At 44.5% G+C, this 25,741-nt stretch overlaps 1 protein-coding gene across 14 annotated transcripts in view; it reads left to right on the top strand.

Annotated features, from left to right (window-relative positions):
- LOC149351728 (uncharacterized) overlaps nucleotides 1-25,741 on the top strand; it is a 28,325-nt gene that overhangs the window by 1,181 nt on the left and 1,403 nt on the right. For 2 of the 14 annotated variants that reach the window (XR_016290635.1, XM_089581084.1), the window contains exons 2-5: nucleotides 3,982-4,135; nucleotides 5,523-5,643; nucleotides 10,005-10,075; nucleotides 13,001-13,113. Coding sequence is in view for 8 of the 14 variants with exons in the window: in XM_089581084.1 (XP_089437210.1) it covers nucleotides 10,030-10,075; nucleotides 13,001-13,113 (159 nt within the window). In the remaining 6 variants the exon portion in view is untranslated. Of the gene's footprint in view, nucleotides 1-3,981; nucleotides 4,136-4,272; nucleotides 4,318-5,522; nucleotides 5,644-9,973; nucleotides 10,076-11,038; nucleotides 11,261-12,985; nucleotides 13,121-18,187; nucleotides 19,605-22,188; nucleotides 22,370-25,741 lie in introns of those variants that run through there. The other 12 variants (XR_016290634.1, XM_089581082.1, XR_016290638.1 and 9 more) reach the window with 11 other exon arrangements.

Below are 25,741 nucleotides of genomic sequence, written 5' to 3'. Positions count from 1 at the left end.
AGGTTTTTTTTTTTCAGAGCGCAGCTCTTAGGAGCCCGTTTCTCCGTTTCGCGGCGTCGCCGTTGTCCGTTGCAACCAGCAGTGGACACCCTTTAAACTGGGAAAGCAATTGAGCGGGAGCTTGGAAAGGAGAAAGTAAAAGCACAACATCCTCCCTTCCTTAGCAACCGGCGTGCCAGAGGGGGGCGGCTATGCATAGCAACCGTGATGTCACACAGTAGAGGTAGATCGAGCGCGCGCGCGTTGGTGGTGGCAGCTACATTGCCGCTCCTTCGCCAGACGTCTCGTTGCAGTCGAGTGAGTGAGTCACATGGCTCTGAAGCGTCGCAGTGATTCCGCGCCAAGTGATTCGGGGAAGCGGCAGTGCGTTGACCACAAGGCTTTCTCCAAGCACACTTTAGAATTTCCAAAGTGTCTTCGGTATTTTTTTGAGGAAAGGTAATGCGCAGTATCTGTCTCTACAGCTGCGAAACCAACAGAGCGGGGGCTTGGAAAGCATAGGGTAAAATTTGTAAATTGGTTTTTAAGGAATGGAAATGCGCAGTATCTGTCTCACACATCTCAGTGGACACCTGAACCAGAGGGAAGGTGCATAACTACCCTCTTGGAACAGTGGACACCTCAATCGTGCTTTAAGCTACGTGGTGGCAGTAGTGACAGATGTGCGCTGCATGTTTTGGCATCGACAACGATGTGCCAGAAACGCTGCCACCTGCCAGGGTGGTAGGGTGGGTGGGAACTTTAATGTAGATATAGAGACAAGCGCGAATTTCTTACCACTTATGCAGCAGAACATCCCGTTGCTCTCGCTCGTAACGGCTCCCACAGCTGTAACAACCTCGCAAAATACTTGCGCAGACCTCATCTTTGGGAACCAGGCATTGGTGCAGCAATTCGAGCATATATCCATCTATTCCTCTGTCCACAAAGCTTTCTTCTTGGCAGTCAAGAACTGTTGGTGTAGTGTTTCTTGATGACGGAATGTGTGTGAAAAATAACAAGTTGTCTGTAATTGTGCATACGTGTCTTGCTGGAATTTTTGCCTCAATCTATCGAAAAGCTGAAACAGCTGATGAGCTACGCTCAAATTTCACATTAGGAAGTAACATAATCGTCGGGAATTTTTTTTTTTTTTGCTATCTGTTACACACTTGAGGTTCAGACTTTTTTAAAAAATTGTTTGCAACCGAGAATCATTTTACCCTGGCGCCTAAGTATATGCGCTAAACCAGCTTTACAGAATCTTCTAGGTGCCTTCAACGTTGTTTTTTTTTGCAAAGACAACTGCATTTTTAGTATCAAACCTGCATCACCTTGTTCACCAGCCCACTCAGTTTTCTTTTTGTCGAAATAGTGTGTGCAGAATTAATCATCTTTTTGTACTCTATTAGGCAATTGTGTGAGTTCTGGTTGCACTTATCTCATGCCATAATCAAAGAAGATCAACTTGTATCTGATGCTGCTTTCTTTTGGTGCAGTTTCATGGCTTTCTGAACGAACTGTGTAAATTGCATGGCAGTTTGAACACTTGTCAGATGTTCGAACATATGTTGTGGTCTTCAGGTCACATTGGGCGCAGTTTGGATGAAGGGAGCAATCACAACATGCCCTCTCATTCTCTTGTGCGTGGGCATGCTTCAGTAATTGAATTGGGGGAGTTTTTTTTTTTTTGGCTGCTGTCTTAAATGAACCACGCGCTAAGAATCGCCTACGCTTGGTGCTTTATGTGGCAACATGCAGGTGACGTGGTACTGAATGATAGTCATGGCTCGGGTAGCTACATCTGTTTTTTTGTCATGGTTATTGAAATGGGACCAAAAGACTACTATTATGGCCTACCCACATTGCAGTGATCACAGCATAAATATTTGGCTAGTTAGCATCCAAGATAGCATTTCACAGGTAACTGGATGGTCGAGGTGACTTTATTAAGCACTGTTGAATCATTTTGATAGATAGGGCCGTTGGTGACAAGGCACTCCCAGTTATCTGTTCAATTTGCAGGCTTCTCGAAGTGTGTATTGCATGGATTTTCAGCCACGATGTTCATGACTGTTGCTCCCTGTGAAATGCATGTCTTCATTCAAAACATTTTAATTTTCTTGTGGTCTTTTAAAGGTCTACCACACAGTAAACACACATTTTTCAGCCCATTACTGCTTGACCAGTATTTTTAAAAGTTATCAGAGAGAGTATATTGAAGCATTCTTAATGATGCTATCAAAATGCATGCAACATCTGCACTGCCCATCTTTTCATTGGTTTATTTGTGAAATTGAAAAAATTAAAGTAGTTTGCTTATTTTCTCCAGTAAAGACATAGGTTTAGTCAGAGCAGAGTGAAAAATCATTTGAACTGAATATGAGAGTGTTGTTAGAGCTCTGTTCACTTCAGTAAGACAGTAAGTTGAGCTAGTTGGTACGTATTCACTGTGAATAACAGTGCAGAGACAGGTTACAAAGGAAGCAGACAGGACTGGTGCTGACTAGCAACTGTTGTTTATTAGAAAGAAACACAAAAAATACTCTTTTCACAACCAGGAGTGCATGTCCAACACCAAAAGACTAACTGGTAACTTCAGTCATATGAATCCAGATATTTTAGTTCGTAATCATGAACACATGCACAAGGCGTGCTTAGGCAGAGTTGGGACTCGTCGACAAAAACCATGACTCGTGCATAAGCACCCCCTCTGTATAGGTTCATGATTGTGAACTAAAATATCGGGATTCATACAATTAAGCCTGATGAATCTTTGTAGCTGCCATCTGTTCCAAGTTTTCACAACTATGTCAGAGTTGCTGCAGTTTATGAAATCCTTTTTTTTAATGTGCTCTCCTATCCTCAGTTTTTCTCTAAATCTCATGTTGATCACATCCAGTGTTGTCGGTAACGCGTTACAAGTAACGCCGTTACCGGTAATGTGTTACTTTTTTCGGTAACTTAGTAACGTACTCGTTACCTTTTCGGAACTGTAACGGGTAATGTACTTCCGTTAACATTTTCCGGTAACGTGAGGTGTCTCGTTACTAGCTACTTTTTATTTCAATTATCCCCCTCCGCCTCTTTTTCAGAAAAAAAAAACGCCGAAAATGATGTTGCAAATAAACAAAACCTACGGGTGCTCTCGACGACCCTTGTTGCGGCTCGCATGGATGCCAGAAAACACCTGCCCTTGACGACGCACCCAACTAAAAAAAAAAAATGCGAACACGCATTCACACACTTGTCTCTATTCCAGGCGACACTCTCGCATTCTTTGTGGAAGAAGTTCCCTCTTCTGAGTAAACTCAGTAATGTCGCCACTTTACTTCAAGATGGCCCCAAGAGAGCCGTCGAAAGAGTACAATGGTACAGCACAGAAAAGGGGATTGCAGTCGACCGGCTGTAGCACCGAAATAGAGGAAGAAAAAGAAAATGGGTCTTTGTTAATTCCTGTGCCGGCAGTAGTGAGCTACCTCACACTAAACTTTCTAAAAATTTTCTGCTGAACAACGCTGTCCCTCCAACTTTCTCCCGTCATAGTCATACCCCCCCCCCCCCCCCCCTTTCTCCCCTAGCCAGAACCAGGAACAACGCACTCCGCACAGCACTGTAACTAAGGACGGCCTCCCTCCGTTTCCTGCCTAGACTGTTGCAAGCAGAGTGCGACCATCCGGAGTTACCATTCGCTTGAAGAATATGAGCGTGTCGTCAGGGTTTGAGATCTTTTGGTTGGAAAACAAGCCTTGCAGAGAAGACGAGTTATAGGTTACAGTTACAGCGAAGACGCACTGATTAATATTTATGGCCATGGAGTAACGGCAAAGTAACGTGCGATACTTTTTTTCGGGAACGGTAACGGTAACGCGTTAACTTTTTTTGTAGGTAACGTAGGGTGGTAACGCGTTCTTTTTTTCTTAGCGTAACGAGTAACGTATTTAGTTACTTTTTTTCGGTAACGCCTACAACACTGATCACATCTTATCACATTTTGTGCAGCTCTTGGAAATTCTGCTGATGCAAGCCACTGAGTGGTCTGGCAGACGACAAATTTGTTTGCGGCATTTATGACATGGTCTTCCCAACTAGGCTGCGCAGTTGACGCTACTTGTGTAACCATCTTCCATCACACACTGCACCTTACAAGTTTACAGTGAGTAGCAAAGTTTTCTCCTGTCTTGATGAGTCACACCACCACTACAACATAAAGCACTAAGAGGACTAAGGCCAGTATGTGTGTGAGCAGTGTAACATGGGTTTTGAAACAGCAGCTGCACTTTCTTTTCGCAGGTAGTGCATGGTATCACCATGACATCCCTATTGAGGCGTACACGTGTGAGTACCACCTGTGCATATTTTCGTGCAGGACATCTATAGCATGGACGTGGCTAACTTGCACTGACAAAGCAGATTATGTGTTATGCTCAGTTGTGCAGCTGAATGTAAACTGCACTTCTCTTTTCATTTCGGTTCACCTTTGCAGCATATCTTTCACATTTTAGCCTACGCTGCCAAATAATGCATGTTAAAATAGTGAGTTGGCAAGGAAAATTAAAACAGTATCATTCTGGAGACAGGCCGCCGCGGTGGCTCAGTGGTTATGGTGCTCGACTGCTGACCCAAAAGACGCGGGTTCGATCCTGGCCGCGGCGGCTGGAATTTCTTTGGAGGAGAAATTCTAGAGGCCCGTGTACTGTGCGATGTCAGTGCACGTTAAAGAACCCCAGATGGTCGAAATTTCCGGAGCCCTTCACTACGGCGTCTCTCATAGCCTGAGTCGCTTTCGGACATTAAACCCCATAAACCAACCATTCTGGAGACAGGTGGGGTGAGGAAAACGCAAAAAGGAAAAGAACTCTGTGCTTATCACAGGTAAAAAAGAAAAGTTTTCATTAAGGCTGAAAGACTTCATTGCGTACAAAAACAGGGATGCAACAGCAAGACATAAAAAGAATGCAAGAACTTAGGCACGAAACATTTTTTTCTTCATGGCCTAAACGAGCAGATTTCTGACCGCAACCAACAAGATGCACACATTTGAGAGCTAACAAGTTAAATTCACCATGTAATTACGAGTTGAGCAATACTACAAGTTCTTTGCCACCAAATCAGAGATGGGTAGTTTGCTCAACATGCGCCACCTTTGTAACAGATTCAAAGAAGCTTTCATTGCCTCACAGGTGGTCTGATCCCCTGTTTATGAATAAAATTCTTTTTTGTGCTCTGTGAAAGACTAGCGCTGTGATCTGCACTGAGCCGTCTTCAGTAAATCCTGGGATGGTAGGCCCATTGGTTGTCGGCTTTGGTGTCTTTCTAGGCACCGCTCTGCATCTCTCAAGGTCATCTTGCACACACAACACAACAGGTTGTGGCACTGCTGCGTGCTTCTCACGCCTGACTTTATGTGCTTCATGTTTTCTTTATCCATCTCTCTACCTTTTCTTTTTTTAATCCCCTCTTTCCCATGATTGCAAAGTAGCAAACTCAAAACCTCTTCCTGGTTAGCTTCAATGCCTTGGCTTTCCATTTCTCTCCTGCAGCTCTTTCAAGCCCTACCGAACACTTACCTGGCAAACCCTGCTGTCCGTTGTGGGAATTCACATTGTTCTGTTAAGAAGCTGCACGTTGTCTCAAGCATACATTGACAGATTTTGTCTTCTGGTGAGTATATGCTTTGCTGTTGGACAAAATGTTCTGTAAATCACAAATATGATGCTGCGTATCGGAACATGCATGCTTCTTGTCACACCATTCTTTCTTTGAACTCCGTATTCTTTCTGCTCTCTTTAGCAGAGCAGCAGAAATCGCAGATAACATTTTGGAATTGAAAGGATGCATTTAGCTTTATAGTACCCTGCAACACTTTGATCCTGCGGGACTTCTTGTGAATCTAAAATGTGACATCTCATTTGCTGTAGTTTCTTTTCTGAGCTTGCAGAAAACAGCAGCTGCCTCTTAAGTTTTGTTTCCTAACTAGGCAATTGCAAATGATGATGATGGAGAAGGGACCAGCTGGCAGCTTTTAGTTTGCATTTTCATTTTGCCTAAATTCAGCCATGGTCACTGAGCTATCTGGAAGTGAGCCTTTGTAAGACTTAAAAAGTTCCTGCTAGGCTTGTGTAAATGCTTGAGTTTTGCATTCAAATTGAAAAGTAGCCTAATATATGTTTTATGCATTTTTACACGGTTATCAAAACTACACGTTTGAATGACCTGTATCAGTTTGTGAAGAGCTTAATAAATGTACCTTTGGAGGCTGTAACCAAAGGTATATTGAGAACCCAATGTCTGAGACCTGGTCTGACTCCTTTCTTGAGATAGAATTTGTAATGTGCAACAGCACTTTTATTCTTATATGCCTATGTAAGTTTCTTTTTGTGTGTAAAGCAGCCCTTTGAAGATCCCGAATGCATATATACTTTGAATTGGTCTCAAAGTATGCTTAACAGTACCTGTTATTTGCTGAAGGTGTAAGGATTTTTCTTTTTAGGTAAGACCCTGTTTTACCTGATTTTTACACCCTAGGGAGATGTCGTCAAAATAAGGTTCAAGCCAATTCCTACCCGAAAAGGCAGCTTCAAAAAATGTACCTTGCTGTTGTGAAAACTTTAAGGCTCCACCTGAAAACTCACAGGCATCATAAAGTCATTACTGGGCACTGTTATTATTTAATTGTTGATTATTTGAAACCTCTTTCAACACTTGTTACCCAAGGCATAGGTTCACCTCGGCAGAAGTTTGGGGATATCCATTAGGAGCAATGAAGGCCTGAAGCTCAAGCACTATACTGACATACTATTGGCATCATTATGTGAAGTTCCGCCTATGCTAGTGACATTTTGCTTCAACATTGTTGTGAGTTTCTAATTTGTAGCTCTGATGTTGAAGGAACATTTTCATTGTGCACGTGCGAAAGGAGCAAGTCTAGCACAGATGCAGATATGCTATGCATGGCAGTGGCAATGTATGAGAAAAAATAATGGCAATAAATTAGAAAAAGGGAAATACCTGATTTGGTAAATAGTCCCTCGGTGCACCATGCCATTTGTGGATTGTTCACGAAAATTATATGAAAAGATGTAGCATTTTGTATCTCACAGCTCTTGGAGTGCTCAGAGTTAATTATGTTTGTTGGGAAGAATACAGGAAAAAATAGCCTGATTAGTTCCAACTGTTTCTTCAGAACCATGTCATTTGCCCTGTTGCCTGGGTGGTCCGCCGGCATGTTCAGACGCTGCTGTTGTCAAAGCTTTGCTGTAAAATATGCATTAGAAGTGCTGTTACATGGATGTTCACACGTTAAGGAAATAGAAAAACCACTGAATGTCATTGCATAAGTTTTCATAGCTAGCAACACAGAGAGAGCATGGGAGCAGGAAGTTTTCGCGCTTTAGTGGAATGCTTGCAGGATGGTGACAGCATAGTTTCCTACATCAGGCGCTCAGCTTAAAGGAGCAGAACACTGAATTTTAATAACCTACCTTTGTTCAGCCCAACGGAAAGCCTGCTGTCTAAGGTGCTGTATTCCACAACGGTTTTACTGTGCGCCTAAAGGCTGTAGAAAATTTTTACAAATACTTTTTATATACTGTTTTTATGTATCCCGATGCTGGAAACCATGATCTGCAATCGCGATGGTGATTGCACATCAGCAAAAGCGCTGTGACAAAAACCTACATAAATCTCACCTGCCAGACAGTAATGAGATATATTTATTATATCGATTAGCATCCATTTTAGTTTCCATACCGGAAGCTGTTATGGCACAGTAATGCGAAGGAAGCATTGTATTTCATCGAATGGTGCACTGTGGAGATTGTAAACTACAGTAAAACATGACAAACATTCCTGAAAGAAAAAAACACTGTGCACTTAAAACAAATGAGCGATATTTTACCGAGATGTGGTCACGGGGTGGAGAACTATGGTAATGGAGGATTTCACTGCAAGATGGTTTTCTGTGGGATTTTCAATGCCAAATTAAATTATAAATCCTTGTTTCTTTGATATTGCAGTGCTCAGTTCTTACAGGTTAAAGCATGATCTTTTCATTTCCGCCATAATACTAAGACAGGTTCTGGTCAATGTTGGGTCCCTTTAATTTCCAAAAAGATTCTTTGCTTGCAGTGGAAAGACCTGTGCAAATAATAGGTGTTGCTTGTTAAGAAACATCACTGAGCCCTAAATCAGCACATTTAAAGCACGAATAGTTTTCTGCATGTATGTTTCTGTGCGTCCTGTTGCACCATGTGTATGTGATATGGTGCTTTGTTTTCCACGAGGTGGTGGAAGTGGGTGTGATATATTGCTGTCATTTGAATTCCATTTCACTCGCATTCTTTTTTCACTTAGATTGCCACATTCTCTCACTGTTTCTGAAATCACTCAGATAGGCGAGAAGATTACAAGCATAGAATAGAATAGGATGAAAATGGTCTTAAATACACTACATAAAAATGGTCTTACATTCACTACATGCTTTGCATTCACTACTTACAAACAGACTGAAAGCACACGGCATGATCAATTCCTCCTAGAGCACAGTGCATGGAAATAAGCAACCTCTGATTCCTCGCGTTCCATATGTAGGCATATTTAGAAATATGTGTTCTTATTTGGAATGGAGTTGTGGTTAATAAAATTTATGAGCATTAAAAAAACAGAAAAAGGTGCAGCTTTATCAGTGAAAACTCAAGCTATAGTGACTGGTAAATGTTTCTAACTTCTTGCCGGGGAAACACAGTGACAAATTCAAAATTAGTGGGTCTTGTTTGTCTGTGGTGGTAAATGTACTGCAGCTACGGGCAAGTGGTTTGGACACTCGTCTGGGATGCGGGAGGTGGTTGGTTCGCAACTCACTGCCAGCTCCCACCAGTAATCATGGGTACAAGCATTCCTGGGCCTGCCACCCAGCTTTCAGCATTCTTCAGGTGGAGTGCAATAAAATTTATGAGCATTAAAAAAACAGAAAAAGGTGCAGCTTTATCAGTGAAAACTCAAGCTATAGTGACTGGTAAATGTTTCTAACTTCTTGCCGGGGAAACACAGTGACAAATTCAAAATTAGTGGGTCTTGTTTGTCTGTGGTGGTAAATGTACTGCAGCTACGGGCAAGTGGTTTGGACACTCGTCTGGGATGCGGGAGGTGGTTGGTTCGCAACTCACTGCCAGCTCCCACCAGTAAACATGGGTACAAGCATTCCTGGGCCTGCCACCCGGCTTTCAGCATTCTTCAGGTGGAGTGCAATAAAATTTATGAGCATTAAAAAAACAGAAAAAGGTGCAGCTTTATCAGTGAAAACTCAAGCTATAGTGACTGGTAAATGTTTCTAACTTCTTGCCGGGGAAACACAGTGACAAATTCAAAATTAGTGGGTCTTGTTTGTCTGTGGTGGTAAATGTACTGCAGCTACGGGCAAGTGGTTTGGACACTCGTCTGGGATGCGGGAGGTGGTTGGTTCGCAACTCACTGCCGGCTCCCACCAGTAAACATGGGTACAAGCATTCCTGGGCCTGCCACCCGGCTTTCAGCATTCTTCAGGTGGGGTGCACTTGGGAGACTCTCCGTAAACAATGTTGCGCCCCCCTGCTGGCCAAGGCCAGTTTCGAATGACCTCACAGCCTGCTAAAGGTGGTGCCCTTCAGCCAACACAGTTCAGATGTGTGCAAACCCTCGATGTGCTGTCACTGGTCACAGGCACACCCTAGAGCAACGGCTCCAGTGAGGGCAAACAGCCTTTTTACACCTGCTGAGAAGGTGGAGACCGCAGTGTCTGCAGGTCAACCATATAGCTACGGTGTCTCCACAATGGCGCCCCGTGGCAAGACGCTTACACCGTCACCTCTAGTTGTGAGGCAAAGCACACATCTCTCACCAAGCCTTGATCTGTTGACGCACAGCAGCATCAGCAGCAGTGCTTTTAGTTTTGTGTTTCACTGGTTTTGCAATGTTCTTCATCATTGATTTCATTGATTTTCAATTCTCTTCTAAGCCCACGTGCACACATGCCTACCGCTCTGCAGTCATGCCGGCCTTTACAACACCACCATGCTGTATCAGTGGAGGTGCTCCCTCTATGTCCTGAAAATTCTCAGTACGTATGCTGTAATTGAAATGAAGATGCCTGTGTTGATAAATTCTCACGAAGGCCAGTTTGTGGATTAATTAGCTCACAGCACTCATCAGTGACAGTGTTGTGTTGTCTGTTTAGGTGTGGTAATCTCTAGTCTGAGTCCTTTGCAAGGTTTAAAAGTGACATCAAAACAGACAGCTGGCAATCTGCAAACAACACCAACTGCTTTAGCCGATGTCTCAGAGGCACTGTTCTAGAGTGCAGGTTTACCATACTGACAGAGTCAGTCAGTTTCGAGATGTAATAGCTGCATCCATGAGACTGCAGCTTCCTTAGTCTGCACACTTTTTGATGGTTAAGCTCAAAGCTTTTTTTCTCCTGAAGTGCTTTCTTCTGGAAGGTTTTGTCAACATGTTCCTTGTTGTCACAAATGTGGCAGCTTGTGTTATGGCAGCAGCAGGTGTGTGTATTAGGTCTCCTCTATTTGGCTTCACTTTCTGCATCAGTTCTGGTTTCTGTAGCACTCGATTTGTCAGTGCAGCTAGCACCTCCTGCATTTCAGCATTTGATTTGACGCAGTGCTGCACAAGTTGTGCGAGGTGCTTGGCACCCTCCCTAGCAGACAAGTAGCAGACGGCTCATGGCCATGCTTGTTAATGACACTGAAATGGCCACATTTCCCGTGCTAGACGACCACATGCAGCACAACGGAGAGTTTGTGAAAGAGACGGAAGGTGATGTTTTTAATGCATGAGTGATTGCAACGTTTGTGATGACTCGCTGCCACTCATGCCTTTTTGCCTAGATGGCTTCGTATCGGCATTCATATTGTTTTTTTATTACATGGGTGATCGTAACACTTGTGATGACTGGTTGGGACCCTTTTCTTTTTTGCCTAGGTGGCTCCATATCAGGATTTAGCACATGGCAGCATCATCCGCACCTCTTCTTACAGTAATGATTGCCTTTGACATTGCCACTCAGGTCACGCCTTCACCTCTTAGTCAGCCCAGATCATTCCCTGCCGGTCAGCTTCTGACAATCACTGTGCCGCCACCATACGCCAACAGTGAACACAAGTTGTGTTGTTCAAATAAGTCGATGCTCAAAGTTATCAGGCTACTCTTCTGCTGAAATTGACGGACGACCGCAGACACTTTTCGGGTAGAATGGCAACAGCCCGACCCATGCACACAAAGGTCTCGTGTAAGTCTGAATGGCCTTTTGAAATTTCATTGTACCTCTTTTCGTTGCTACCGCTCCAAACTTGATGGCGGTCGACCCGTGCCACTTTGCACAACACAACAAAATGGGTGGAGTCAAGTTCTTCATCACTGTCGGAATCAACAAGTTTTCTGACAACACCAACACATGGCCACAGCAGATGAACATTTTTGCACTTTTGTGCTCAATGTGGCCGCTGCAACGAGAGTGCTGTCAGACGACACTTGTGCTGCAAGAATGGTCACTGCTCTGGCATGGCACTTTTGTGATCTAGTGCAGAAAGTGCAGCGAAATCAGGGATACCTGTTGTTCTCATCAGTGCAACATCAAACATGGTTGACTTGTCAGGGATGCAGCGAAGAAAGCTGGCGTTTAGTGGTATAGTTTTTCATCGTAACAGCTTCTCCAGTAGCACATGCCAGCAGGACTGCTTTCAACAACTAGAGATCAGGCTTAGCCCCGAAATACAGCAGAATTTTCTCTTCATGCAAACCACAGGCAAGGTCATTGCAGAGAAAGCAGGCAAGCTAATCTTCAAAAGATGTGGCAAAGTAATTATTGAAGTGCAGTGAGATAATCTTGAACTGATTCATCAGGCAGCTGACCTCCTATTTCAAACCAGGAATATTTTATTGTAACTGAGAGCTTCCTTAAAAAGTGTACGTTGAGCTTGCCAATCATAATGTGTAACAATTTCTGCACCACAAAATCTCTGATGGTGCCTTGAGTGTGCAGAGCAAGCCCACCAGGGTATACTTCTCATGGCTGCATGTGCTGCAAAGCGTAGCCAATTTGTTGTCACCTGACCTCGTGCCATGGGCTTGAAAATAGAACTGGATACTCTGGATAGGCAAACTGGGGAAAAGGCTCAGCTTGCAAGAATTTGCCTGTTGTTTCCAGAAGCATCAGTGTTGCCATTGACAAGCAAAGCTTTACTGGGTTGAATTGGGATCTTATGTCACAGGCTTGGGGTGATCTTATCCTCATTGCTAGTAAATTGTTAACCTCTGAATCTTGGACAAAATTGTTTATTCAAAGTGAATGCGTACATCAGCATGGGACTGCAGTTGTGCAATATGGTAATGAGAAAGTGTGAGATGGTCACATCCATCAAATGTCATGCATGTACAGAGGTGGTCTGTGAAGGAGTCGAAAGGCAGCTGATATAGAGTTATGAGGTTTTTCTGGGCTATTGCAATCCAGGAAAAAGTTAATGGTGCGTTTAAACACACAGATGTAATTGGAGGCAGTGGCTATGGAGCATCAAGTATACTGCAGAGATCCATAAATTGCAGTGATGCCTCAGTAGAGAATGGTGTGCACTTGCTTTAGGCCACAGCAGCACTGATGCTCCCTAAATAAGTCACCAATGCTTTATTTGCTCACAGTGCAAACAATGGGGATTGCAGTCTGCCATTTCATGCAAAAAAGTCCTTGTTAAAGTATCATTGTCACTTATGCCTGCAATTTTTATCGTAACCATTATTTGGAGCTTGCTGGCTTCTTATGCAAAAGTATTGAGTTGCAATAGAATAAGAATTCAGTTTTGTTGCAGCTGCACTCTTGCTATAGGGAGAATCACTGTTAGGGTAGCTAGTGTGGTGGCTAGTGACTCAAAGTGAACATGGAACCATGGATAAATGGTGCAGCCAGTGCATGCAGAGTTACCAAAAATGCACTTCACACAGAATTTGCTGTCACTTTCAGTTTTTGCTGTTGCAGGAGGGCAGAAAAGAAAGCAAGAGGAGCATAAGGAGACACTCATGCCCAAGGAGCTTCACCGACATTTGCCTACTGAGCGTGTCAGCGACCTCTTGCCAGAAGAAACAGCAGTGGTAATGATGCTGGTATTGTTTTCATGTGAGCTACACTCATTTGACACACACAGCAAACAGGTGTGAATGTACACGTGTCAAATCATCGAGAGCCTGGGTAGCTGAAACACAATTAGTGCAAATGTTAAAACCCACCTAAAGAGGACCTTCAAGCCCATGAATCCCGATGTCATGAGGCAGCTTGAAGCAAATGGTTGTGTCCATTGTGCCCACATGTTTGTTTCCTCCTCAAATACCTGGTGTAGTGCTCGTGTGCCTCTGCATGACGGTAAGGCAGAGGCGTAGAGTTCTCGGAGTGAGCAGTCTTTGGAACAAATCCGTAATTATAGTGTCATGACTCAACCCTTCATTAGAAGTGTGAAGATTGTGGGAGCTTCTCTTCATCTTCTAAAGCAGTGCAGTCATATTTATTTTGTAGAGAAAGGGCCTAGTTAGTCCTCCTAAATCTAGCTTGCATGTGGTGCATTAGGTTCAACAGAGAATATATAGTAGAAAGCAGACTACAGGCACAGGTAGTGTATACTCTATCCCTTGCATCCCTTGTGGCCCTGTTGTGTATTTCTTTCTTCATCATCCTTTTGAGTCTCATCTAATTTCCTTCTGCATTGTTTATTTATTTATTTTATTTCTTTATTCAAGTACCTCACGGGCTCTGACTGGAGTATTATGTGAGGGGGGTTACATAACTGGGGTGGGAAAAAGAAGCAAGTAGAAGATGGTTATTTTAACATCGTTATACAATAGCAACAAACCAACCAGAAAAATCGAACTAAATTAGTGCTAAATAGAACTAAATTGTCCAGTGTAGTGCCTATACATTGTAAGCGAGTCAGGCTAGCTACCTAGGTTAGACTGGATGTGCATTCTGTTATGAACATTTCACCCATGTGAGCACTGCTTTTTGGAAAAATATTACGTCTCTTGAGGAAAATGCACATTTTTCTCACCAGTTACCAGTGGTGTTACTAGAAGGGTTCGGGTCACGCCAAGTGCAGTGCTAGAAGTGCAGCTCCAGATGAGAGGGACTGCCATGGCTGCGATGCTGCACTTGAGCCAAGTTTGAAATGTTGCAGGTTGCAAAGAAAATGTGCTTGCCCTTTACTTTTGCATGATTTGCAGAGAGGGTGCAGCTCGCATAGGATGAAAACACACTGGAGAACAGTGTGGGCATAAAGTGTAATAGTAGGAATGCTTGAGAGAAGTGTTGAAAGGGTCCAGTATGCATATCACTCTGGCAGGAGGGCCAGTCTGGTAGCGCTGCGTTTGAAAGCCTTCGGAAGAAGAGGGTGCAGGGTAAAAAGATGTGAACTGGAGGTGATGCTCGCCCTGAGAAAAATCAGGATGCTCTAGAACAAACTTTAAAAGGAAGCATATCCAAGAACACTAGTATTCATGTGCTGTCATACCTCGGCTCCATTACAGGTGGCTCAATCACACTTGCACTCACAGCCACTCGCATTTACATCCACTCACTCACACTCGCATTCATGTTTACTCGCACTCACAGCCATTCAGTCACATTCATGCCCACTCGCACTCATGACCACTTGCTCTCATGTCCACTCAGAGTCACAACCACTCACTCACACTCGTCCTTATGTCTACTCAGACTTACAACCACTCACTCACTCTCACGACCATTCACTCACGCTCATGTCCACTCATTCACATTCACGTTCACTCACTGTTTCTTTGTTTGCGGGCAACGGAGGGGATGAGAGATTTACTGCCACGGCTGACTACTCTCGTGGTTCCCCTGGCACAGCCTGGGTTGCACAGATGTGGTTGTGAGCCGCCCAGGGCTCTGTCGGGCTCTTTGGCCAACTTTCAGTTTCGATCCTTAAAGAAAGTGGTAACTTATCACGCTTCTTCTGTGTCCCGAACCAATGTTATGCATGTGTGCTCCGGTGTCAGCACAGCTAAGATGCTTAGACACGATTTTGTTGAACAATGTCCATAGGAGTGTGCAGGGTTCCTTATTAAAATGAGCCAAGCTTCAGTGCAGTCCCCCAACTCCTCCTCTCACCAAGGCCGCTACCTCCTCTAAGGCCAAAACGGAGAGCAGAGATGAGGAATGATTATAAAACATTTATTTCAGTGGAATGAAATCGCAAAATATACAGGATATTTTTGAGCAGTAGTTTTTACTTCCAGGTGTAACATCGGCAGAGGAATAGCTATTGTAGAGAGAGGTATAGGTGGATTGCTTCTCTGGGTGCCACCCACATTTCAACAAGAGTACTTATCCCCGCCCACATGAAGACAAGTCCTCTTGTTGAAACGATGGCAAACACCATGAGGCTTTCCCTTGCCTTGTTCACTTTGTGAGTACCGTCAGAGGATGGACGTCCCTGCACCGCTGTGGCATCAGTGTAACAACATGCTTCCGAATGAATTTGCATTACCTCTGAATCACAAAAAATACGACACATCTCTCTTTTGTTAACTGCAAAAAAGAACCTGAAAAGATTGCCTCAAAGTGACTCGGCAAGTAAACAGTTCTTGGGACACAACATCGTGGGTCTTCGGCTGCCAGTATCGTAAAAAAACCTGCATGGCCATAACACTGCATTATAAACAATGTCGGAGAAGGTTCGATTGCATAAAGCTATTCCCCCCCCCGCTGTGCACACGGCTATGACGGAGTTTTTGAAAAGATTAGTGTGTTCCTCACAGAAAGAGATGGCGGGAATGGGCCACTAGTTTAGGTTTGCCCGGCATAAAAAGGATGCTAGCGGGAGGGGCCATTATCAACCCCCTTACAAAACTTATTGGGCTTACTTTAGGGCACAGTTAAGAGCAAGGCAGGCTTCATCCAGCCAGAGCAGGCATGCGCGGATGATTTGTGGACATGTCTGCCATGCAGTATGTTGTCTGTGTGAAAATATTGTAAATATCCTATGTGAAAATATTGTAAATATCCGCCATTTTTGGTACGAGTGTTTTCTTGTGAGAAAATAAATTCTTTACGGATCAAGTACTCGAAGTCCTGTGTACACTCGTATTATGTAGATATTGCAGTGAATGAAACAGCTAACCCTGCTGCTTGATTACAGTAGAAAAATGACTAAGATATTGTTTGGGCACAGGCTCTCTTTCTTTTTATTTTTTACTGGCGGCGTATAACATCCCCCGAAAAAAATTTCTGGCTACACCCCTGTTCAGAGATGTTATATTTTAGATCTTCTCCCAAGTTTGTAAAAATTAAGTTCGAATTGTATGTCGAACCAATCAATAAGGGTGCGGCCAATTAGACCGCAACCTGATATCCACTGCCGAAAATCGCCGCAGCCTTTCATCGCCATAGGTACAAACTATCATTTCTGGTGCAGATTAAAACATTAAATACTACCGCTTCACCTATCTTCTTGGCGTCAAGCCACCACCCTGTTTGATGCGGTGCATACAAAAAATAAAAACCAAATGCTCGATTTGTGATTCTGGGCTCCTTCAAGTACATGACAAACAAGAACCTTTAGCACGACCAAAAAGCGTGCTTGGTTTTCGCGTCGTTTCCTCCTTGAGCCAAGTTCATGCAGTTCAAGAGCTGGGCCAAGTAGGTCAGGTTCTCTGCGTGGATCTGGCCCAGTCAGAAAGTTACGGCAAGAGCGAAGCTCTGCAATGCACACACCCAGGCACAAAAAAAAAAAAACCTATGCGTCACTGCATTACTCGAGATCCCACATTAGGCTAGTTACTGCTGAGAAGCGGATGCTTTTTGTTTCAACGCAAGCATTGGAACTCTGCATATACAAGCGCGTGCAGTGTAGGAGGCGTGACCAGAGACAGCTACCTTTCTAGCTGTGGCAATGCGAAATTAGATCAAAGGATCTGACGCAACTTGTAGCAGCTCATTGCACCCGCAAAGGGCCTGTGCCTATACAATGGTGAACTAGAAAAGTGAATAGCAACGAAAGATTGCCGTTCCCACGCCAATCCTCTGCTTCAGTTGTCCAAAGACACCGGCCTAATGCCTTATGCTGTCTTGAGCGCCCTTGGCAATGAATGTTTGCTTCCATTGGCTGTCAACAACATGAAAATAGCTAATACCATCTTCGCGAAACACACGCAACCAACTTCGCTGTCGCGTCCACCCACTACTCACATACACTTGCCACTCACGTAGATTCACATCCACTCATGTCAACTCACATCCACTCATTACTCATGTCTACTTGCCACCCACCTCTACTCACACAAAGATCCACTCACTCATGACCACTCACATCCGCTCACTCGTACTTGCACTCATCTCCTTCCACACTCACATCCACTCACTCACACTCATCGTCACCCACACTCGCATTCACTCAGCGCATTCACATTCACGTCCACTCATACTCGCAACCACTCACTCAAACTCATGACCACTCGTACTTTCAGACGTGAGTGTGAGTGAGGCATTGTGAGTGCACTCATGAGTGAGTGTGCCGACCTATGTGTCCTGTGCATGGAAGTTCCAAACTTATTTGTTTGGAATGCTGTAACATCCATCCATTTAGTGATATCCATTCATTATCAGCATTCCTGAGTCTGAAGATTCTTTTCCAGCTTAAAAATGATTCTTCTGATTATGGCATGTAATCTGTAAGCGAGCCAGAACTGCAAATAATATAAGCACCAAAAGGATCTGAGACGATGGCTGAGGGTAACCCTACTCATGACACTACCAAGGACACAAGTAATGTTCTGGGACAAGGTTCATGACCATGTGAGGTTCCATGTTGTCTGATACCTCTTGCGGATATTTGTTGGATTCAAATCATAAAAGCAGCCACTGTTATGACTCAGTAGTTGTGGTGCTCGGCTGCTGACCTGAACAGCGTGGGTTCGATCCCAGCCGCGGCGGTCGCATTTCAGTGGAGGCAAAATGCTAACAGGCCCGTGTACTGTGCGATTTTGGTGCACGTTGAAGAACCCCAGGTGTTCGAAATTATTCGGAGCCCTCCTTGTCGGTGTCCCTCATAGCCTCAGTCACTTTGGGATGTTAAACCCCATGAAACAAAATGAACAAATGAAATCAGAAAAATGGGAAGTGCTGCTTTTCAGAACAAGGATGAACTTTTCTGTGCAGGGTAGAAGCAAGAAATGAAAGCCAAGTGAAAGCTTGCCTATCTTTCTGAAGACTCATTATTCAAACTAATTCCAGATATTCAGATAATTTTGCAGTCATGGGTGGTTTACTCACCTGTCAACAAGCACCTGTACTTTCCGTCCTGCATCGTAGCAGGCTCTACAACACCTGTTGCAAGCATGCAAAACTTGCACAACAAACCTTGCAGAAGAAACCTGCAGCACAACCTCGTACGGCCAAACAAAGCAGCATCCCTATGAGCTCTCGCGAGCTTCCTTAGCTGCAGTGGCCAAGAAGGGCTTCGCTCAAGCTTCTGCATCAGCGTACACTAGCACCTAACATATACTAAAACTAACTTTACTTGCAAAGCCCACATATCAAACCTAACAAGTTTCAAGCTCGAAGTGATCTCGAAGTCACCCACTCGAGAGTATAAGCCAAATTGGCTCATGAATGACTTCGGTGTACATCCGTTCCTCAGCGGGCACTCTCACAATTCGCAGCGCAGGTAAACCTATGTACAACGAATACCTGCTGCAAGTCAATTTGCATCTAGTCTTTAAACATAACTGTCGCAATGAAAGAAAAGAAACAAAACCTAGCAGAATAACCACGCGGATGAGACTACACCTCACAAAACTTGTTCGTGCTGCAAAGAACTGCGCCATACATAGGTTACATAAAAAGAAGCGTTGTCAAAGTTACATAACTACAGCGAAAGTTAACTAAAGGTACAAAATTCCACGCAGGTATAAAAGCTCAAAACTTCGTTTGCTTTCATTTTTGTACAGTTGCTTAAATGAATAAAAAAGCAAACACTAAATACAAGAAGTCCTTATGGGTAACGGAGTGGATTCCAAGAGAAGGCAACCGTAGCAGCGGGCGGCAGAAAATTAGGTGGGCAGATGAGATTAAGAAATTTGCGGGAATACAGTGGCCGCAACTGGCACAGGAATAGGATAATTGGAGAGACATGGGAGAGGCCTTTGCCCTGCAGTGGGCGTAGTCTTGCTGATGATGATAATGATGATTATTCATGGAATTCTCCATTCTTCAGCCGCGCTCTCTGCGGTCACGGTCGGAAGGCCGGGCTACCAGCTAACGTCTCCAAAAATCTGAGGGTCTGATTACTTCCACCTCTGCGGGACATGTGTCCAAAGCCAGGGTAGCGCTTGAGAAGCTCAAAGCTAGAGGAGCGCTTTCTCCTATCTTGGATCCCTGCATGTTGTGTCCCCCTCTGACTCGCGGGTCCTCTGTGGCACTCTTTTGTGTGGCGACCATGCATCCTCCTCTGTAGCCCGCCGCGGGCTTCACCTGCCTCATCATAACCCGTGCTGCAGTCCCACAATGGAGCTTCGTTAAAAGATTAAGTTGGGCTAGTTGGTAACGGCTTGAAGGAATCATATTCTTAGCGGTAAGAAACAGCGGTGTTTGTCTTGGTATTGTGTCTGTTTCTTACCGCTAAGAATATGATTCCTTCAAGTCCACAATGGAGCTGGTGGCTTACGCCCTGACTGCGCATGATGAGTAGGCTGGGCTATTATGCAACGCTTGCAAACTTTTGAGCACCGCAGTGGCAATTTCGAGAAATTACGCGAGGTCCTCAAATGTAAAAGCTTGACTTTTACATTTTACTTTTACATCCCTGACTTTTTGCTTTCTCGCAGAAGTGTTCGGATTAGCTGCCTTCACGCATAGCCGTCTTCCGGAATCTTTGCCTGTTGACTTTCATTGCCTGTCAAAAGTTTTCCTGTTGCCAACAGGTGCTATGCTGCCGGCCCTCCCCTCAGTCGACCCATGAATTCCCAAAGGCCCGTCATAATTGCAATTTTTTTTGCCGCGCAGGGAAGCCACTTGCGCTTTGCCCACAATGCCAGGCGCCGGCTCACCTGCGCAACCTCTCGCTCCCGTGACCTCTGCTGTTTCTTCTAAGCACAACAGCTCGTTTCCCTGCACTTAAATTTCTGCCGAGCATAACAGTTCGCTGTCCTGAATTGTGCGTTTTGGTGCAGAGTCATTATCATTTCAGCTTCCATTAACAATCTGAGCGACATCGTCCTTTTCATCTAACGCTGCGCTCTGACTTGGCGCATCAACGTTGCCATTCAGTGGCTCTCTGTGACACTCTTTTCCGGAAAGCTGTATTTCGGTGCGGAGGCATACAAGCTCACTACAGATTTTCTGGCGCGGAACGTCCACCTCATTTGCCATAGCGGCATCTATCTCAGGGCCATAACCGGCCTTGTCACTTATTTCCTCACTGTCTGCATTTGCTGCCAAAACATTCTTGGTGCTTTTGTTATGACTGGCGGCATTGTAACTCTTTTTGTCTGCCTTTAGACCTACACTTTCGGTCCCTGCTCCTGCCGAACTGGCAGTTATTTCTGAGCTTGAAGCTGCCCTGTCACTACTCTCCTGAGCGACTGTTGTGTCCATAACTGACCAAGCGGGGTTCTTAAGGTGGTCGCTGACACTCTCATCGAGGCGTTCCGCGCTGCCATCACTTCGGCCTTTGGAGCCAACGTCTACATTGATGCCAAAGAAGCGGAAGAGGGCCCTTTTCGCTGTTTCATAGCTGTCGACCTCCTCGTCGGACAGGCGCGCCAATACGCTGCTGACATGAACAGGAAGGACAACATTGACCATTCGGCCTGGTCTATCTCCTCCTCCCTACAGATTTGGTCAAAATTTCTGAGGAAAGTTTTGAAGTTTTCACCTCTTCGGAAACTCCTGAGGCGATCTCGGGGCCTTTGCCATTTGACAAACTGAATCTTACGCATGAGCTCCTGCTGCTCTCGTTTGCGTAGTTCCTCTAGCTCAGCCCGTCTCTTACGAGTCTGCTCCTGCCATTCTCTTTCTTGCTCCTCGCGGAGCCTTCGTCTTTCCTGCTGCTGAAGCAGTTCTCTCTTCTCTTTCTCCTCGCAGAGTTTTCGCTTTTCCTGCTCCTCTCGCTTCTCTCTCTCCTGGAGAAGCCGTCACGTTTTTTTCTTTGCTTTTCATTCCGCAATCTTCTCCCACGTCTCGTCTGCCTCCTCGACTGTCACCTCCTCTGCCCGCATCACATCCAGAATCGCCTCTCTCGTTTTAGTGGGGTCTACTGATATGCCCAGTTCTTCCAAAATTTCAAGGAGGTCCTCTACCTTGAACTTCTCCGTCATGGAACATACCTCGTGCCACTAATCCCCACTAAAACACAAAGCCTCAGCTTGAAGTGAACAAAACAAAACCTGCCAAATATTTATTTTCTAAAGCACACAAAACTCACTACTAGCATCTGCCTGTCCTAGTGCGGTCTGGTGAAACGAATGGCAAACATCGGGCACTCACCCTCCCGAGATACAGCTGACGCCGTCAGTCCCATAGCTGCCGGGGTCCTTTGGAGCTGGTGACCTGGCGTGTCCGTCTGTCGGTTTGCAGAAGAATACTTGGTGCCGTCGGTCCTGAAGCTGCCGAGGTCCGTTTTAGCCGGTGACTTGACGTGGACATCTCATAGCTGCCTTCCAGTTGTTGGGACGCAGCTTCCATCTTGCCGCTGGCAACCAGTTATTGGGATCCGGTAGCGTAGTTGGGCCGGAGGAGGGGACGAGGAAGTCGGAGACGATTTTAAGAGAACAGGAGGAAAAACTTTATACAGGCTATTTACATGATTTACAAAAAGAGCAACTGAGAGTGCCTCTCAGTGGAAGGGAACTTCTTCGCCAACGGGGGAGTCTCTCGGCCACACTCACAGCCGAGTTAAACAGGCCTCTCATTCCCTAGAGTCCCTAGACAGAGGACCGCCTCGCCCAGGAGGGAGTGGCCTGAACGTTCACTTTCGCGCACAGCCTCACTGCTTCTCTCACTTGTAGCCACGCACCTGTCACATGTTAGAGCTTGAGTGAGGAGAATGTCGGCGAGGTCGCGTAGGCTGCGGTAGGTCAGCACGGGTTGTTCCATGGCCAGCTGATGGAAGACACGTGTTGCCGAAACCTGTGCTTAATAACACCCGACTCGTGGTGCAGGCACGCAGAAGGGCAACACCTGAAAGAAGACCTTCGTCTCCAGACCTGGCCGCGATCACTGGGAAAGATAACATTCGACGGCTCGCTGCTGTGGCTGTGGGCACGTGGGGCGACACAGGAAATTGGGCACTTTTGTGCACATCAAGCGTAACATGGCACAAGTGATTGCTGAGTTTACGTGGTAAGTTCAGTGCAATAAGCAAAGTGGCATCAGTAAATTTATGAGCACCTGCATACACATGGCCACTTTTTAAGCACAGGTCATAGTAATAATGTTAAGTAGCTCTGCAATCCCTAATCATTAATGTTCAGCAAAACTTTTTCTGTGGTGAAGAATTTTTTTTAGTGCTACCGTAGCGCTCTGCTTTTAAGATTCATTACGTTCGTCTATTATCGTATAAGGCTATTATTATGCCATTTTGGTAACAGTCAGCACCTGCAAGGCACTGTCAGCAGCTCCATCTCAAGTGAATGCTGAATGGCCTTGGCAATAAATGCGGTGTCCTTGCTTCAGCACTGAATAAATGTTTATTATTCACTGAGCATTGTTTTTTTTCTCCACTTAACGTTATTAAACTTTGCTGTTCTTTTGGAAAATGCAGTAAAACACAGCTCAGCTCTTGAAATCGCACTGAAAACTGTACATTGAAGCAACATCGTCGAAATCGTGAAACAAAACATTTATCTTTGTGCTAGCACCGATTTGATGGGAGGGATTTAACCAACGCTGCTCCCGCTTTCTGAAATGCTCGCCAAAGAGGGCACTAATTGCTTGATCCCAAAGCACCTCCTGGCCAAGCTTGGGACCCCTTTGCAACATAAAAATGACAGCAGTTGTTAACAATTAAACATACAGCATTCGCTATGAATATAACAGAATATAGCAAGTGCACTTATGCAATAGATACAAATCTACACTGAATATTAAGTTTTGCATCACTGCTCTGGAGAGAGTAAGAAATATAGGAACAGATAAATGTTAAGGCATCATAAACTATTTTGTGAGCTATTTCTTCAGTTTACGAGCGAAACTGCATGATTTTTTTTTCAGAGCTATAGTTGGCATGTTTCATATTTTAGTTGCCACAAATTGCAAAAAACATCTACCATAGATATTTTGTGTGGGTGGGAAATTTTCTAAGGAAAGGCCTGTGGCGGACTGAAGGAGTGGGTAAAATGATACATGGAAAGGGCAATGATATTTGTGACGATAGAGATGTTTTAGTATGCTAGCACTAATGCCCCTACTCACTGATTTTGAGGATCTTTGTCTAAAGCCTGTTTGACCTGAAATAAAATGAAACTACAATAAAACACACACAGCGCCATGAATAAAACACAGCAGCATAAACAGATCAGCCTCTCTGTCCACTGCATTAGACATCTATGCCATTGCCGCAGCTGAACATCCCACATGTTGAACTGCCAGTCTCTCGTGGTGTACTTTGGGTGTCATCGTCTTCATCAACTTCCATTCGTGCGCAGTGGATCCCAGCGCCAAAACTGAAGTGCTAGCGCGCCTAATTTGCATTTGGCTTAACCATGCTAGAACGCCCGTCTTTTTTTTTTTAATGGTGTAATAGATAAAAAGGAAAAACCTATCAGCTGAAAACTTACAGCTTGTTGAAATCGTTATAGTTAACCTTGTTTATTATTTTTAGCTAACATTATCTTAATTCATAAGAAAGGTGACGTCAAGGACTTGAAGAATTACAGACCGATCAGCTTATTGTCCGTTGCTTACAAGATATTTACTAAGGTAATCGCTAATAGAGTCAGGACAACCTTGGACATTAGTCAACCAAATGATGAGGCAGGCTTTCGGAAAGGATACTCGACAATAGACCACATTAACACTATCAATCAGGTGATAGAGAAATGCGCAGAATATAACCAACCCCTATATATAGCCTTCATTGATTACGAGAAAGCATTTGACTCAGTGGAAACCTCAGCTGTCATGCAGGCATTGTGGAGTCAGGGTGTGGAAGAGTGTTATGTGAAAATATTGGAAGATATTTATAACGATTGCACAGCTACTATACTTCTCCATAAAGTCAGCAATAAAATTCCAATACGGAAAGGTGTCAGGCAGGGAGACACGATCTCGCCAATGCTCTTCACTGCCTGCTTACAGGAGGTATCCGGGGACTGGAATGGGAACAGTTGGGGATAAGATTTAATGGAGAATACCTGAGTAAGTTGCGTTTCGCTGATGACATTGCCTTGGTAAGCCACTCAGGGCAAGAACTGCAAAGCATGATCAATCAGTTAGACAGGCAGAGCAGAACGGTGGGGCTAAGAATTAACATGCAGAAAACCAAAGTTATGTTCAACAGCCTAGCAAGGGAACAGCAGTTCGCAATTGGTAGCGAGGTGCTGGAAGTAGTAAGAGAATATGTCTACTTAGGGCAGGTAGTGACCGCAGATCCGGATCATGAGAGGGAAATAACTAGAAGAATAAAAATAGGGTGGAGCGCATATGGCAGGTTCTCTCAGATCATGAATGGTAGCTTACCAATATCCCTGAAGAGAGAAGTATACAACAGCTGTATCCTACCGGTACTCACCTATGGGGCAGAAACGTGGAGGCTAACAAAGAGGGTTCAGCTTAAGTTAAGAACAACGCAGCGAGCTATGGAAAGGAAAATGATAGGTGTAACGCTAAGAGATCGGAAGAGGACGGTTAATGACATCTTAGTTGAAATCAAGAGGAAGAAATAGGCTTGGGCAGGGCATGTAATGCGAAGGCAAGATAACCGCTGGTCCTTAAGGGTAACGGAGTGGATTCCAAGATAAAGCAAACGTAGTAGGGGACGGCAGAAAGTTAGATGGGCGGATGAGATTAAGAAGTTTGCGGGGATACAGTGACGGCAACTGACAAAGGACAGGGTTAATTGGAGAGACATGGGAGAGGCCTTTGCCCTGCAGTGGGTGTAGTCAGTCTGATGATGATGATGATGATTATTTTTAGCACTATCTTTTGCAATTGCATGATTAGATCCTGATAACTTTTGTATGTCCCATCCCAAGCTTCGATACAATATGGTAGGTGGCTAATAAATGCGAAATAGAGTGCACATAATGCCAGTATATCAAAAAATTCCCTAACCTGCCAAAGGGCATGACACCCACACACCATTTTCTGGGAAGCCACATCAGTCAGGTTGTGCTAGTGCAAATGGCTGCCCAACGTGATGCCTGTTTATTTATATGGGAATGTGCATTCTAATCAGCAAGTCATGGACTGTTATTTGAACACTGGTTGTGTCTTTGTCATTTAAATACCATGCATTTGTTTTTGCTTTTTGCACTTACAGTAAGCTTATTTGCTAAATACAATTTTTCTTCTTCAATCACTTCTTGATTTGCTTTTCCTTCTAATTCCTTCATGCCATCACGTGTCATCATCATGTCATCATTCTAAGTCACGTGTCATCACCACGCATCAATTTTTTTTAATAGTCAACTACTAATGGTTCGTTATTAACATATAATGGTGCATGGTATATGGGGTTTGAAATCTCAAAGCAACACAGGCTACGAGGGACGC

Source organism: Amblyomma mixtum, chromosome 3, assembly GCF_055824585.1.
Source record: "Amblyomma mixtum isolate Tamu chromosome 3, ASM5582458v1, whole genome shotgun sequence".
In the NCBI taxonomy this organism is placed as follows: Eukaryota; Metazoa; Arthropoda; class Arachnida; order Ixodida; family Ixodidae; genus Amblyomma; species Amblyomma mixtum.
Note: the sequence above shows the minus strand (reverse complement) of the source record. Positions and strands in the feature narration are given on the sequence as shown.